General features: G+C 36.4%; 2 protein-coding genes across 3 annotated transcripts in view; both read left to right on the plus strand.

The window, feature by feature from the left end:
• Positions 1–900: 900 nt before the first annotated feature.
• Positions 901–11,550, plus strand: LOC110465324. The gene is made up of 7 exons (XM_021521055.1): positions 901–1,286; positions 2,003–2,084; positions 2,813–3,001; positions 6,123–6,302; positions 7,735–7,755; positions 8,501–8,766; positions 11,347–11,550. The coding sequence occupies exons 1-7, from the start codon at positions 1,278–1,280 to the stop codon at positions 11,479–11,481; spliced, it is 882 nt and encodes a 293-aa protein (XP_021376730.1). The 5' UTR covers positions 901–1,277; the 3' UTR covers positions 11,482–11,550.
• Positions 11,551–11,759: 209 nt separating this feature from the next.
• The window catches only part of LOC110465323, a 14,249-nt gene continuing 8,797 nt past the window's right edge, over positions 11,760–17,211 (plus strand). For both annotated transcript variants that reach the window (XM_021521053.1, XM_021521054.1), the window contains exons 1-6: positions 11,760–12,152; positions 12,314–12,405; positions 12,886–12,949; positions 13,412–13,600; positions 13,971–14,197; positions 15,257–15,578. In XM_021521053.1, the coding sequence (XP_021376728.1) occupies positions 11,967–12,152; positions 12,314–12,405; positions 12,886–12,949; positions 13,412–13,600; positions 13,971–14,197; positions 15,257–15,578 (1,080 nt within the window). In that variant the 5' untranslated portion in view covers positions 11,760–11,966. The remainder of the gene's footprint in view (positions 12,153–12,313; positions 12,406–12,885; positions 12,950–13,411; positions 13,601–13,970; positions 14,198–15,256; positions 15,579–17,211) is intronic.

Here is a 17,211-nt window from a genome sequence, read left to right on the forward strand (position 1 = left end):
ATGCCCACCCTGCTTACAGTGTAAGGCGTGACAACGTGATATGCCCATCCTGCTTACAGTGTAAGCCGTCACAACGTGATATGCCCACCCTACTTACAGTGTAATGAGTCATAACGTGATATGCCCACCTTACTTACAGTGTAAGGAGTCACAACATGATATGCTCACCCTGCTCACAGTGTAAGGAGTCACAACGTGATATACCCACCCTGCTTACAGTGTACGGATTCATAACGTGATATGCCCACCCTACTTACAGTATAAGGAGTCACAACGTGATATGCCCACCCTGCTTACAGTGTACGGATTCACAACGTGATATGCCCACCCTGGTTACAGTGTAAGGAGTCACAACGTGATATGCCCACCCTCCTTACAGTATAAGGAGGCACAACGTGATATGCCCGCCCTGCTTACAGTGTAAGGCGTCACAACGTGATATGCCCACCCTACTTACAGTGTGTAAGGAGTCATAACGTGATATGCCCATCCTGCTTACAGTGTAAGGAGTCACAACGTGATATGCCCACCCTGCTTACAGTGTACGGATTCACAACGTGATATGCCCACCCTGCTTACAGTGTACGGAGTCACAACGTGATATGCCCACCCTTCTTACAGTGTAAGGAGTCATAACATGATATGCCTACCTTTTTACAGTATGAAATTTAAATTGTATATGGCTTTAGTCGCGTTCTATCTTGATATTCCTTTGTACTCTTGTCTGAAAAAACATAACTACATATACATCTCTGGGTGGTTTTTTTTAATCTCATATATGATACAAACACAAACAATAGATTGTCTGCCTATGGTTTCATGTAATTCTGGTCACGTCGTGAGCACAGACTGCTCTATTATTGCGCGATATCATTCATTTATTGAGTTGTTGAATACTTAAAACTTTGTTATAGCACTGGTTCAAATGACATAGTTCATGCAAATAATTATATAATACCATACAATAATATATCTATAAAGCGTGTCTGATTGTTTTACGTCTTTAAAGATACGTTTCAATTTGGTTTGATAATATCATTGTGACCATTGTTTTACGGTGTTGAGATCCGTCATTAAATGCGTATATTTCAAACACCTTGTACCCCTTCATTGAAATACGTAATCCATTGTGCATAACAAATGTTGGTGCATAATGTTTTGGCCGTAGCACCCATAATACAAGATATATTGTCCCCGTGTAGTTCAAAATATACAAAACAGAAATTCTTGTTACCGCTTTTATAACTTCCATGGTAGAAGGATAAATCTCTGGACTAATGCCTAAGGTAGGTGAAACATTGATTTATTCTATATCATGGTTTTTAACTAAATTTTCTGGCTTGAGACAAAACATCAAGGTGATACATTATTTAACCCTATGTGTCACTTTGCAAGGAAAAAACTAATCGTACCGTGGCAGTACATTCTTCTAAAGGAACAAAGTAATGCAAGTACAGTGTTGGCCTGATGAGTTCAAAAAGGGATCATTGCCGAACGTTGTTAATACAATTATCAGAATTTAAATATCTGGGGCATACCAAAATGTGATAAACTTGAAAACCATTCCAACACAAATCTCTATAGAAACAATGCACATTTACTTAGTCTATGTCGCCTAGCAGATCTGTGTTCATGCAATAACGATTGCTAGTTAAATTGGGCACACCTGACGCTTAACATACCATCACAGAATTGGAAAATAGTTTTATCGATTTTGAGTACGAAATACGATTTTGTTTACATGTCATTTGTTATCTCGAGATTAAGCTTCCTACATGTATTTAAATATTATATTACTCAATAGTAGGACATTGTTGTGTATATAATAAGTTTGAAATATTTAGAATGTACGTTTGCTAAACGTCTTTTGCACTTTAAGCATCACCAAAGGACGAAACCGCTATATAATGCAGTGGGTTCTTTCATACTCCATCTGTTACCAACTTTTAAAAGTGCAATCACATGTGTGTTTGTTTCATGTACTTTCATCCTTTTTCTATAGGTCCGTGCGTGGTACATCGTCATGATGCTACTGGTTGTGTGTTTCGAGGTCCTGTTTTTCTCTGCCAACGTGGCTTCACAGGGTAAATATATCTTCTTTTTTTATTCCCCAAACCATATACCATCGCCTATATATATATAAGTATTTTATTCGTTGGCATCAATTGTATTGATATACTATTACCATGTTGTACTGTTTGTTTTAATAGGACAAACCTGTATGATATATTGATTTGTCTGTAGGGAGCCATCCTGTCTATGACTACTAGCTAAAGCCATTTTCCCTTTAGCTAGTCTACTTAGCACTTACATGGTAACCTCATGTCCTGACTACCCACTCAGGAAGTAACCTTTATCATACTTGCACCGCCAACAGTAGGCATCAGCTGTTGTGTACTATCACCTCCTTAAATTCGCTAAACTTGGTTTTACATTTAAGTTCAAATGCTTTCCATTAAGGATAAGTATATAATGTTACCAATTTACCAGTGGTCATTGCTCTTTAGCTCAGCCTGTATAGTCACTTACATGGTGCTCTGTAACATCGGGACTTTTCGTAAAGGCAATTTGAAAAACCGTCCTACGTACATGTTTAAGTATTTTATAGCTATCATCCATTGTTCGTTTTTATCGAAACTCTTCCCCGTATCTTAGAGTGTTTGATTCCATATTTATTCATTAAACAGTTCTAGCTTTTCTTTTTATTATATATTTAATATAACTTGCATAATAATAACAGTGCCTAACGATCATAATATTGCTTCACCTTTACTTCAGTGTGAGTGTTTAACTATAACGCTTACGTTTACAGACCCATGTGACACAAACCATCCCCTGGTGCCTGACTTATCCTCACGTGGACCATCAGAGCAGGACACAAAAGAAAATGACAACCATTTAACAGAAAAGTACTACTCGGCCGGAAACAAATTCGACATGGCCATGTCTATGGAGGCCGGCAAATTTGCCTGTGGATCAACTACTCAGTGCTGGATGAATGGTGAGTGACAGATATTGTTAGGCGTACCACAAGTGTACGCATGGGAACAACTTGTGCCTCTTCTCCTGTCAATTGGTTTTTGCTTTCTTTAGAATCTTAAATGTTAGAAGTGTTTTTCAGGAATGCTGACAGAATCCTTGTAAGGTCCTTCAATTTTCCTTTCTTTCAGATATACAAGTAATTTAATTATAACGTCGATCTTATTTATTTCCTCTTTAACACTAAAATTAGGACACTGCAGTCTCTCCAACACCAGCCGTTTACCCCAATCTATACTAACACAATGACTCACATGGACGCCTAATCTCTCAGTTGTATGATACGTGTACGTGTTAGTACCTACGATGTTTACATGACGCAGGTGAGTCAGTAACAAGAGTTTACACAGATTATCGAGGCTAACACGTCAGAAGGCGATGTTTACATGACGCAGGTGAGTCAATATCAAGAGTTTACTCAGATTATCGAGGCTAACACGTCAGACGGCGATGTTTACATGACGCAGGTGAGTCAGTAACAAGAGTTTACTCAGATTATCGAGGCTAACACGTCAGACGGCGATGTTTACATGACGTAGGTGAATCAGTAACAAGAGTTTACTCAGATTATCGAGGATAACACGTTAGACGGCGATGTTTACATGACGCAGGTGAGTCAGTAACAAGAGTTTACACAGATTATCGAGGCTAACACATCAGACGGCGATGCTTACATGACGTAGGTGAGTCAGTAACAAGAGTTTACTCTGATTATCGAGGATAACACGTCAGACGACGATGTTTACATGACGTAGGTGAGTCAGTAACAAGAGTTTACTCAGATTATCGAGGCTAACACATCAGACGGCGACGCTTACATGACGTAGGTGAGTCAGTAACAAGAGTTTACTCTGATTATCGAGGATAACACGTCAGACGACGATGTTTAAATGACGTAGGTGAGTCAGTAACAAGAGTTTATTCAGATTATCGAGGCTAACACGTCAGACGACGATGTTTACATGACCTAGGTGAGTCAGTAACAAGAGTTTACTCAGATTATCGAGGCTAACACATCAGACGGCGATGCTTACATGACGTAGGTGAGTCAGTAACAAGAGTTTACTCAGATTATCGAGGCTAACACGTCAGACGACGGCTACTAACGAATACAATTACAATAGAAGGTTTTGTGAGACGCAAGTTGATGAATCGCCATGATTCGGTGAGAAATAGACTTTAATTGTGAAGGTCAGTGTTTTCACTTTGCTGTTAAGTGTATCCTATGGTTTCCTTGCCATTACCCCGGTTATCACTCTGAAATATTTTAGTTTTAAATTTCAACAAATGCGTGACAAGGTTCACTACAAACAATTTGTTTAATTTGGTTTCATTAATAGACAACATTACTCTCATCTTTACAACACGATTTGAGATATTATATCATCGGTTTGTTTGCTATTGGCGTAGTTTCCATATTTAAACTCTTTCCATTATTTAGGGTTAGTGTAATATAATACTTTCTATGAATATCTTTTTACGTTTTTGGTTTATCCTAATTGATTTTATATGCCAACGGGCGGTAAAACAATACAAAACACTTTTTGACCTAGATTCAGCTGCAGGGAATGACAGATTGAAAACAGAATACATGATGAGACTTCTTATATAGGGTATTGATGACCACATTCTGACAACAGCCGGTATTATCACCCCTGAAGATCTGGGATTGAGAAACGTATAAACATGTTGTGATCCACTGGATGTTAGAAGAGACATCTAATGTTAGAACCCCTCCAGAGTTTGGGATTTGCTTGTGGCCTTCTGCTTTGGGACACAAAAGCAACCATTGCAACATTTTGGACCGACATATTTCCTCCCGCCTTTTCCTTATAATTTGCCTGACATACCTCGCTTGTAGCAGTGTAAGTGTTATTCCCTGCTAAGGTTCAGCATTTTGGTTATCGCAGCAAGTGGTTAACCCTTTATCAGTATAATGTAACCGGATTGAATAATATGCTAGGTGGCTTCTACAAGGTGTTTCAGACAGGTAGCAGTCTAAAGTTGGCTTCGGATCCGTGCTATCACATGGAGGCTACTACTCCAACATACCACCTACACAATGTAACACACATACACACATACACACAAACATTTAAATAATTGAGGTAAGTTCTTATTTTAGCTGTTGTTCGAACGCTGAACGCAATATAACCAAAGCAAACAAAAATGGGATATTAATTAATTGGATTCACATTACAGTTAATACAGAAATAAAGTCAAGAACTATAGATGTCTGTTTAGGGTTCCCGATCAAACCTATATTTTACCACTTTTAAAATCTTTTGATCAGGGTTGTTAAAAGCTACTTGCCCGACGCCAAGGACAACCAGTTTTAGAGCTTAAACAAGTCCAAAAAGTTGGATCATCTGCTCGGAGAAAATTCAATAAACTAATTTCTTTAACATGTTTTTGCATGTGTTGCTTTATTTCTTCAACTGTGGATGAATACACAATATAGATCAAGCTGACCACTTTAGCGGGATGCACTAAAACAATTATGAATACATAAAACGTGTTTAATTTCTTTATCAATTGGGATCATTGCGGATGACCAACTATGGATAAGCGATAGTATTCGGCTAATAGTGAAACATAGACAAAGATAAAGGTTCCATAAGGTAAGGGGGCCTCTTCCATGCTCGGACATACCAGAATCCTTAAAGCTGTAGTTGTTATTATCTGCTAAAGCTTCAGCATTGTGGTTCTTGCAGCAAATAGCTTACCTTATGTTAGTATAATACAACCGGATGGAATACTATGTTTGGTGGCTTCGGCAAGGTTTTTCGGATAATAGTGAAGCTCAGACAAAGATCTAGGTGACATAATCAAGAAAAATATACAAACTACTCACAGTTTGCTAAGGATCACCTATATTTTGAAAAGAAAATCAAAATTTTAGAAATTAAATTAAATTTTCTTTCCGTACTGTTTTGAATTAAAACAAAATAATTCGGGACATTCGTATATTTCTTCACTTTTTCTTATACAGTTTAAGATGATCCGGTCTGATCTGTGCCTATGTTCAATCATCACATATTTCTTCTTTCGTTAAGTGTGTACTAGTCACCTGGTTTTTGCAGACAATATCCCGACAGTAGAGGAAGGTGAGAAGGACACACGGATTTGCTGTTCATCTTTGTTTGAATCCGGAAATTCTTGTTTTGAAACATTCACGATCAAAGTGACGAACTGTGGAGACTACAGACTATATTTCCTTCTAGGACTGGGGTCTCGTGCATCAAGTGGCAGATATTGTTTTGGTAAGTCCTCAATGATGTATGTACGTTGTCTCCAGGTTATAATTCAAATAGTAATAAATGTTGGTGCCAATTTGGACCTTTAAGTAGATATCACTGATAAGTTAGTTGTTTGTTTTGGATTTTTTTCATAAATACACCTTTCGGTTATGATGTCAGGATATGACATAAAATTAGGTGAGATTATGATTTATTTTGAGATATGAGGGGAAAAAGGAAAAATGTAGGATCAAAATCACAATGGCCTATTTTTGACAGAACTCCATGTTAAATTTTGAAGCTTTCTTACTTATTATGATGTAATTTTGTGTAACATTAAAGCTAAAAATAAGACAAATAAACGACACATAAAACACAAACCTGGAAAGAAGACAACGAAGACCTTGCTATATATTGGCTTGTAATCATGCCAAAGATACCGTCTATTTTATGCATAAATACACACTAGAACCATACAATAATCTTACCAAATTGTTTTTGTAAGCATCTTAAGAAATCAAAAGAAATGGGGGGGGGGGGTTGGAAGTTAGNCAAAAGAAAGGGGGGGGGGGGGTTGGAAGTTAGCAGGGGGTGATCCTTTAATTATATATATTTTTTAAACTGCAGTGTTTTCTCGCACAAAATCCTGATAATAACTTTTACTTTTATCGATACATGCATCTGACGTCTGAGCCAACTCTTATTTACTGTGCAAAAGGATAGAAACCATTTTTTCTTTCTTTAAAACTGTTTTAGAAGTACAGTGCATATAATACTGATATAGCTGAACATTGGGTGTTCTGTTAGCACTGGCAGACAAAATTACGGTTTGATCACAGTAAAGTATAAAGGTTTTCTCAATTGTTATATAACCAAAGGAAGTATTTAGATTCCTTTGTTTTTATTGTGGACTAATATATCTCAACGCCAGATGCATGCTACAGTTATTATCTACACTGCATTTATGAATAAAAATGTGTAACAGGTATATGTTTGATGAAATTACCCCTCCCCCTTCCCTGCTCGGTTCGACACATATTTCTTCAGGTTTGATTGAGAAACAATGTTTTTATCAATACAATTTAGAACGATTGTTTTATTTGTTCTTTGATTGTACCATTGATGCTTGTAAGGGAATCAAAACATTTTTAAAAAGTAAGTAGAATGAATTGCTACAACCTATATGTTATCGTTTTTTGAAGACAAACAATTATCTGTATTCACATGTAACATTTTATAGGTAAAAGTCCAGTTGCTGAATGAAGCTGTGAAAATGTTATGGGCATTATCAGTGACAGTCGTAAGAAGAAACAAAAAGCAATAAATTTTACCATAAAACCAATTCACCATTTTTCTCGGACGTTAACTATAACCGTGGCAATAGAAAAAATAAACGTTTTATTAAAAATTATTTCAATGATTAAGTTAGTTTTGACTAAATTCATGTCTTTTACAGCCATTCAGAGCACGTCAAACGGTAAGTAAACCTATATGATAACTGCTAAAAAATGCATTCATGGAGTTATGAATGGAATTGTATCAGCGTTATTTTGGTCCTTCCCGCGTAATGTTTGACCATCATAAGCAGAAAACATTTAGGTGACCATACAATATTCGAGGTTGCAATGACGACACAAATAGGTCAATCGCGTGGATATGTACAACTGCCATGACGTCGGTGTCTTCCTGTGATAAATTGCAAAATATCCTTCAACAAATATCTGTTTGTCCATTAAGCGTCGCGACTTCAACGTTCTGATCATTAATAAAACCACTTTTAAATAATAGCATACCCCCTTCGTCTACCTGTTTACGATTATGATATGTATCAGTCGATTATATATATACAACAGGTTTGCTTTACAAATGTTGAACACTAACGAACCTGTATCTTACAGTTTCTTGAGAGACGTAGATTGTTGAATATCATGAGTAATTTGTATGACCTCATAAGTAAAATATTATATTACAGTGCTATTTGATATGAATATCAACATATTTGATTCTGTTCAGGAGTTTACCTTGCTGTATTTTCGCCATTAGCCCTATTCTAACTATGAGTACGTATCATAACTTGAATTTACCTAGATTTAGTTTTTAGTGACGAGTGATGTGAAACCGCCTTGTCATCCAAGTTTAGATAATGTCTAGTTTTCTTATACATCACAGCACTACACATCAAATGACCTTATGTTTCTAATTGTAACGATCACCTATTTTAGATCCTGCACCAGATTTCATTCCATCCAATGTTCAAATCGTACCACAGCTGATCCGGATCGAACAGAAGACAACAACTTCAGCTTTCTATATCCACATTCTGAAATTTGTGTGCATCTTCACTGAGAAAAGTGGACTTTTCTATACTGTTTTCTTTTACGTCAATGGTAATTTTATATCTGACCACATTAAGACAGTTGGTGATACAACAGAGGCATTCCTTCTGGAGTCTGAACTCCCTTCAGATGCTAATACGATGGGTATAACTGTAAGTACCCCTCAACTTGTATCGCTCTTATTATACCTACACAATGCTATCAACAGTTATCGTATAAGTTAAACAGGATACGCCATGCATGCCTGCATCAAGTTGTCAGGTTTTCACGCTACTTTCTTGTTTTTTGTCAAATCTAGACGGAGGTTAATGTTGTCATCCTGGCGTCCGGGTGTTGGTGTCGGCGTTGGTCAATTGCTTTATTAAAAGATATCTCTTTACAATGCGATTAACACAAACTCTGTAAAATGTAATTAATAATAACCTCGTACGTAATGGTTCACAATAACCCTGTTCATAGTGATTTACAATAACCCTGCACTAAGTGAATTATGATCAAAATATATTTACACCGTGAATAGCAATAGCCCTGTGCACACTTATTAAAACACAAAATCCTTTACAAAGAGATTTGTAAATAAAACCTTTTACCGAGTGATTTACAATAACCCTGTTCACAGTGATAACAGTAACCTTGTTCATAGTAATTAGCACTTACCATGCAATCAGTTATAAACAAAAAACACATAGCATCAACAATAACATTTTTAGAGCTTTAACTCAGTGATTAACACTGAAAAGTAAAATGGACCCTGCACGATGATTGAAAATAACTCTTTACACAGTTATTCACAAAACGAGTCATTAAATATATTGCTTTAAAAAGCAATAAGAAATCGAATCGGACAGGGAGTCAAGAGTAGTTAAGATTACCATCGTATAGACTGATTTACGATAACCCTATGATTTTTGACTATATTGTACACAAATTTTAAGACTAGCATTGTAAACCGTGATTTACGATAAACCATGTACACAGTGATTTACGATAACCCTGTATACATTGATTTACGATAACCCTGTCAACATTGATTTACGATAACCCTGTATACATTGATTTACGATAACCCTGTCAACAGTGATTTACGATAACCCTGTTCACAGTATTTTTTAACTAACTTGTACACAGTTTGATTAATATTTACTCTGTTTACACTGATTTACAATTATCCACTTCAAAGAGATGTCTGACTATCTTGTGCACAATGTTTACAACTAACACGATATACAATGATTTTCTAACAACCTTGTACACGGACTTTAAAGGGACAGTTTAGTGAAGTAAGTTTTTTTATAACCTTGCCACAAAATTACTCATGATAATATAGTTTGATACTGTTGATGAACAATCCATATCGAGAAATTGACCAGAGACAATTCTTTCTTGGCGTTTTTAATCAGTACTGAAGAAATCCTTTACTGTACAACCATACGTTAAAGCGGCAGCTGTCGGTGAACTTCTGACTTACAAAAATGTTTTTCCTGTCCAAGAGGGAACGTAAATTCTCGCTTTATTCACCTAGCATTTATTTTGGAATACAAGAACAGGAATCTATTCTGAATCAAAAGCATCTTCCAAAAAACACCCTCATCATCGTTATAATTAAATGAGTAATCTAGTTTACGTTTAAACATATTGATATCGTAATTTGTACGGTTTTAATTTTTCCTGAAGTACGATTTCAGTACGTGCATACTGAAGTTCACCCTTTTCATTTTATTCAAATCTAGCTATGAACACAAATATCCCATTAGATTTAAACATTTTGATACCTTTAGTGAGAAGAGTACCATGTGTAAACTCAGACTCATAGTTGACACTGTGTTGTCGATCGACAGCGTTATATTGTACATGTTTACTTCCACTGAAAGATAATGCGGTCGTAGCTTTTTTAGCAACGGCTTTCTCAAAAAATAAAACTGATAAAACCTAACGATTACCCTCTACAGAGTGATTAAGAAATACCTTGTACATAGTAATTAAGACAATTAATTTACAATAACCCTGTACAAAGTGATGAAGAACGACCGTGTGCGCAGTTGTGCAATGTTTACATTGTATGCAATTGTTTTTAATAACCCTGTATACAGCAATTTATCACAACCCTGTATACATCAATGTATCACAACCCTGTATACAACATTTTAGACATACGTTGTGTGCAATAATTTACATTAACCCTTCTACACAACGATTAATATTTACCCAGTATACAGTAGTGTTATGTTTAATTGTATTCAATAATTTGCAATTACCCTGAAAACTTATATTAATAATGACACTGTACAAAGTGATTAGTAATAACCCTCCATAAAAGGGGTTTGAGGAAGGGAGATCACTCCGTGGCTCTGTCGTAGAGATATGGTTTCCGTCACGGTAGGGGGGTAGGGAGGTAGGGAGGTAGGGATATTTGAATTTTTTGTTTTTGGGTTACAAAGATTGGTGTAGGTATTGTATATGCATACTAAAGTTATGGTAATTATTACTGAAATGAAAACTTATACCCGTAATAACACTGTACAAAGTGAATAGTTATAACCCTGTATATTGCTATTAATAATAATTCTTTCCACTTAGATTTGTTTTGAAGATGCTTTGGATTCGAAACATGTCCCATTGATTATATAGTATGCAGCAAACAAAATGATTAAATAGAGGCTTCCGTTATCGATCAAAATTTTATCATTTCCTAAAGCGTTTATGTCTGCTTTGTGCTGGTGGCTTTCTTTCAGATTTTCTGTGAGGTTGGAGCAATGAGTACAATGGATGGACAGGTTGGAGCTTTGAGGAAAAGTCCTGAGTTCTTTGCTGGACTAAAGGTAGGCTTCGATCTACAATACATAACTCTAGCGCAATCCCGTCAATAACAATACACAAGTATAGAAATGTGTATTCCCATAGATTACTACGCACAATATTTCAATTGTAAAGTCCCTTCTCTGTGATGCCTTTGATGCATTAATTTACAACAGTAGAGTTTTAGCAGTGAGGGAAACCGAAGCGAAATAACACACACACACACACACACACACACACACACACGCACACACAAAAAAAGGTTCCACATCGTCGACCAACATGTTCTGCAATGATAAAGCAATGCATAAAACGTACTTATTCTTATGACATTTTTTATTTTAAGGTCGAGAGTGATAAACACGTTTCTCTGCCCCGCGGTGGAAACCATATCGTTCGTGTAAGACCTACTGTTCCGATAGGATGTCAAACGACTACACAGGATCCAGATAGACATTGCACAGCTTTTACAGATTTGATAGACGGCTAGAAATCATATTCTTACCTGAAATGTAACCAAGCGAATATTGGAAATCATAACAAGTGTTCTTTAGGAATGCAAGGAGGGACGAACACTGACTACACTGTCGGACATAGATGGAACGTATCATATGATTTCACTATATCAACATTTGATGATGATGAAACATCGTACCGTCTGAACGACAAAACTTACCTCTTCCAGCTTAGGACGCACCACAGAGAACATGAGTTCTGGAACGGACTGTCTGAATCTGTAATGGTAATACGTTTGCATGTAAATTCTCTTATAAAAATAGTGTTGTAATCAATCATTTAACTCTAATTTTCCGTAACGTGCATAGCCAATTTAAGTATACGTCACTCTTTTAAAAGGCGCATAACACTAATCCACTCATCCCATAAGCCCTCGACTGTTCACAGGTAACCATATACGACAAATCTGATACAAACATATGGAAAGAGAAGTCTTGTTACATTGTGTGTGACCCTCATATGAGCACCTTCGATTCACAGTGAGTACCAGTAAAACCGAGTATAGCTATGTCGCAATTGTCTGTAGTTTACCCTTAGACTATTTAATGTTGTTGCTGTATGTCTAAAGAGTTAACTGTTGTGATTGAGAATAGAGTATTACTTCCTAAGGGTTGTGTTGATATGATGTAGGCTTATGTGTGAAAGTTGTATCGGTTATAAAACCTGACGTTGTGATGTTGTTTCGGTTAAACACATATTGTTTAACCCCAGTTTTAAAATGATTTCACCACACTGGTCACTTTATAAAATAATTCACGTTTATATCCTGTTCAGCTGAATTAAAAATACCGCAATAGACCTTTCAAATCGTTGGGAAATAATTCGATTTTCGTATAACGACTGGTTAAATTCATTAATTTATTAATAAGCTGTTATAATTTAAGAACGGTAACTGAATGGTATTGGTAACATCATGATGAAGGAACATGATTTGGTTACTTTAACCCGTCGTTTTCCAGGCGTTACGAGCTTCAGAGACCTGGTGTATACACCGCTTTCCAGCACTCTACTTTTCCAATACAAGTACGTTTATACTTAATAGACCACTGTTATCGAATCAGGATAATTTCAATAATAAAAACATGCGTTTCCAATTCACGAGATGTTTAACGAAATACAACGGTTTCATTTTAGCAGATCATTTTTATCGCGTTACCTATACCAAGAACAATATTTGTTCTGATTGATTTTGATGTTATACCTTGAAAACATCTCTGCGCACATATCATTTGCGTTTTGTGAAAATGCTTTTTTGCGTAATTGATAATTTTACCAGAAGACCGTGTCCGTCATGAGACAATTTCAAAATTACATCGGATATTAGCAAATCACAAAGTAATTATATATGAATGTTTACACTGGGCAATTATGAATCAGCGAAGGGCAAAATCTGAAGTGGACATATATTTATTTCCCTATATACAGTGCATGATTACCATTCTTTTGTGAAAAAATGTATGTAAACATCATACCATGTCATCATAGGTGCAGGTAAAATCCACACTCTGTAAAGGGACTGCCTGGTCATCAGCACACTGTATATGTGGTGTCGCAGTGATCGTCGGAAAATCCTACCACATTCTCGACCTCTGTGATAAAAAAAAAAAGAGAGTGAATTACATTTGCGGCAAACACGATGAATTGCAGGTCATACCACGTGACAATGTCTTCGAGGTGAGCTTTACACTTAAACCTTTCATCGAGATCAATGTGAAGAAAAATTCAATAATATGCGCGAAACAGGAAAGAGTTAACAGTCAATGTCGTTAAAAGACGTGCTCCCATGTAGGTAATGTAGAAAGTAGAAGCCACCAATGCAAAAAGAAGTTGATATGAAACAGTTGACGTCAGGCGGCGGACGACGGTTGCTGAAACACGACATTAGCTGATAGGGAAACCATAGGGGTAACATATGAACAAGGAAATTTGAGGAAGGCAGAATCCTAGGTAGGATCTTGATTTGTTCATTATATTTTATTTAAATTAGATGTCACTGATACGTTTGAGGACGATAACAATATTTGTATGTTTTATTGAATCACAGTTCCGTGTGCCAACTGGACTGAAGATTACAGCAACACGAAGGTTCAAGAACTTTTGGGACATTGTTTTGTATCCTACTGTCCTGGAAGTTAACAGCACCTCTGGTCTATGTGGAAGCCTCGATAACAACAGGTGTAACGACTTCACACATAGGGACGGAAGTATGCCAATCGACGCATGCACGAAACCCTGGTGGTATCATCCAAATGACTTCACAGAGTCATTTAAGTAAGTGATATTTTACTTCATCACATAGGTCAAGGTAGCATTTATCTTTACATCCATATATATCTATAATTCGACGTTATAATTGTACCCTCTATGGCCATTATACATTTTGTTAGAGTTATAGGTCATGTACAAAGAATAACATATTAATATTCTGATTTCAGTTAGATTATTTTCCAGACAGGAAGTCAATAAGATTGTGTTTAGCACATCTGGCCCGAAAGACCAAATGATCTTATCCCGTCTTTTAGCGACCGTCGTCCGCCGCCTGACATCAACTGTTTAATCTAAACTTCCTAATAACCAAGAGGCTTAGATCATTGATATTTTGGCAGTAGCATGGTTGGTTGAAAGTCACGATGTCAAATATGTTTAAGAAAAATTAAACGACGTCTTCCCAGTAATCAAATGTTAAAGGGTGATGACATTTTGGCTATTTCTATTACCTCCCTATTTCCTAGCGCACTTTTTAATTCCTAACGTCTCCTTGGTAAAACCTCACTTTGGCCTTAGTGTTGAGCATTCGCCAAAGGGCAATGGGTTCCCTCCCAAGACCAGGACATACCAGAGTCCTTCAAATCGGATTTGTTATTCCCTGTTTAACGTTCATTAATTAATGTAATGGCCGCCATGACAGCCATTTAAAAATACATTTTCGATTGAATCTCAAATTCTACTAAACTGATTTCAATAAAACTTATTAGGGAAAGATCAATTGTCATAGACCAATTCTTGCCTTTTTTATGTAGCCGATTCGCATTTCGAGCGAATTATATTATATTTATTATATAATATCACCATGGTAATAATATCTAAAATTGATTTTGAACTGAAACTTAAATTGCACAAAATAACTTGTTGCAATTCGTTAGAAGTTATTGATATTCGTTGCACATCAGTTCGTGTTATTTGGTTGCCGATTTAAAATCAAATATTGACGTTCTGCCATCTTGATCTCAGCCTTTCTTCTTCATTTTCTATACATCATTCATAATAAGAAATTGTTATTTAAACTCGTTAAGGGTATTTTTATTGATTTGCATATTTATTTCGTTTCAGATTACTCGATAGTGAACACATGTTCCAGGACGAAGACTATGAAGTTGATAAACTTGTGAAAGAATTTCCTGATTACCCTGACAGTCAGCAGTTATGTTTTTGTCCGTACAATGATAAAGAAGAAAAGGCAGCTTCACTTGGAACCAAAGAGACACGTCAGGAATCTGTGTGTGGATTTCGGCATTATGCCAGTTGTAGTAAAAACGAGACTCCGTGTCAAAAACGACACTTGTCACTCCGAAGACAACGAAGAAGTACATTCGCTAATCAAACTGTTGAAAACTACAGATATAATCAGAGCCATGTTCTCATCACGAAAAGGGTAGGTGTATATATATTCCATATACTGATAAATAAATAAACAGCAAATCAAACAATTTAGTAAATATGTACTTTGGTAGGGTGTATGACAGGAAACGATGCGATGGTGCTATATATAGATTCAACCCTGTATCTGATATCATTAATATCTTAATTAATTTTTTATAATATTTTACATCTAACTATGTGTTTTTACCTCACCTGGCACAAAGTGCCAAGTGAGCTTATGCCGTGGCGCGGCGTCCGTCGTCCGTCCGTTCGTCCGTCGTCCGTCGTCCGGTGTCAATATTTTACTTTAAACTACTTCTTCTTAATAACCGAAAGGCCTAGGGTGTCGATATTTGGCCAGAAGCAAACTGGGATGAAGGGCTACAAAGTTTGTTAAAATTATTGACCTTCACCCGTTTTCAAGGTCACAGGGGTCAAATATGTTAAAAACTTTCAACATCTTCTTCTAGATAACCAAACTTCCCAGGGAGATGATATTTGGCCAGTAGCATGCTTGGGTGAAGGGCTACCAAGTTTGTTCAAATGAATGACCTTCAACTATATTCAAGGTCACAGGGGTCAATTGTCTTAAAAAAACCTTTAAACAACTTCTTCTGAATAACCAAAATGCCAAGGGTGATTATATTTGGCCAGTAGCATGCTAAGATAAAGGGCTACAAAGTTTGTTGAAATGAATGACCTTCACCCATATTCAAGGTCATAGGGGTCAAATTTGCTAAAAACTTTAACCAACTTCTTCTGAATAACCAAAATGCCCAGGGTGATTATATTTGGCCAGTAGCATGCTGAGATGAAGGGCTACAAAGTTTGTTGAAATGAATTACCTTTACCCATATTCAAGGTCACAGGGGTCAAATATGTTAAAAACTTTAAAAACTTCTTCTGAATAACCAAAAAGCCCAGGGTGATGATATTTGGCGAGTAACATTCTGAGATAAAGGGCTACAAAGTTTGTTCAAATCAATGACCTTCACCTATATTCAAGGTCACAGGGGTCAAATATGTGAGTTACATTAAATAACTTCTACTGAATAACCAAAATGCACAGGGTGATGATATTTGGCCAGTAGCATGCTGAGATGAAGGGCTACAAAGTTTGTTTAAATGTATGACCTTGAATCATATTCAAGGTCACAAGGAGTAAATATGTTTAAACTATTTAAACAACTTGTTCTGAATAACCAAAAGGCTCAGGATGTTGATATTTAGTCAGATCAAGGACTACTATGTTTGTTAAAGTGAATGACTTTGACTTATCTTCAAGGTCACAGAGGTCAAATTTGTTTAAAATCTTTAAACGACCTCTTCTGAATAATCATGGGTCCCAGGATGTTGATACTTTGCAAGTTGCGTACTGAGATGAAAGGCTATACAATTTGTTCAACATAATGACTTGGTCGACTTTCAAAGTAACAGTGGTGAAATGTTTTAAAAACTTTTAACAGGTTCTTTTGAATGACTTTAATCATAAATACTGATATTTTGCCTGAAGCTTTATATTTGATCACTTTTAAGGTAGCAAGTGTGAGATTTATACCGGGTGAGCGATGCAGGCCCATTGGGCCTCTTGTTCTATTGATTGTACAATTTGGTAGAGAGAGAGAGAGAGAGAGAGAGAGAGAGAG

The sequence above is a fragment of the Mizuhopecten yessoensis genome, unplaced genomic scaffold (assembly GCF_002113885.1).
Source record: "Mizuhopecten yessoensis strain PY_sf001 unplaced genomic scaffold, ASM211388v2 scaffold11069, whole genome shotgun sequence".
NCBI lineage: Eukaryota > Metazoa > Mollusca > Bivalvia > Pectinida > Pectinidae > Mizuhopecten > Mizuhopecten yessoensis.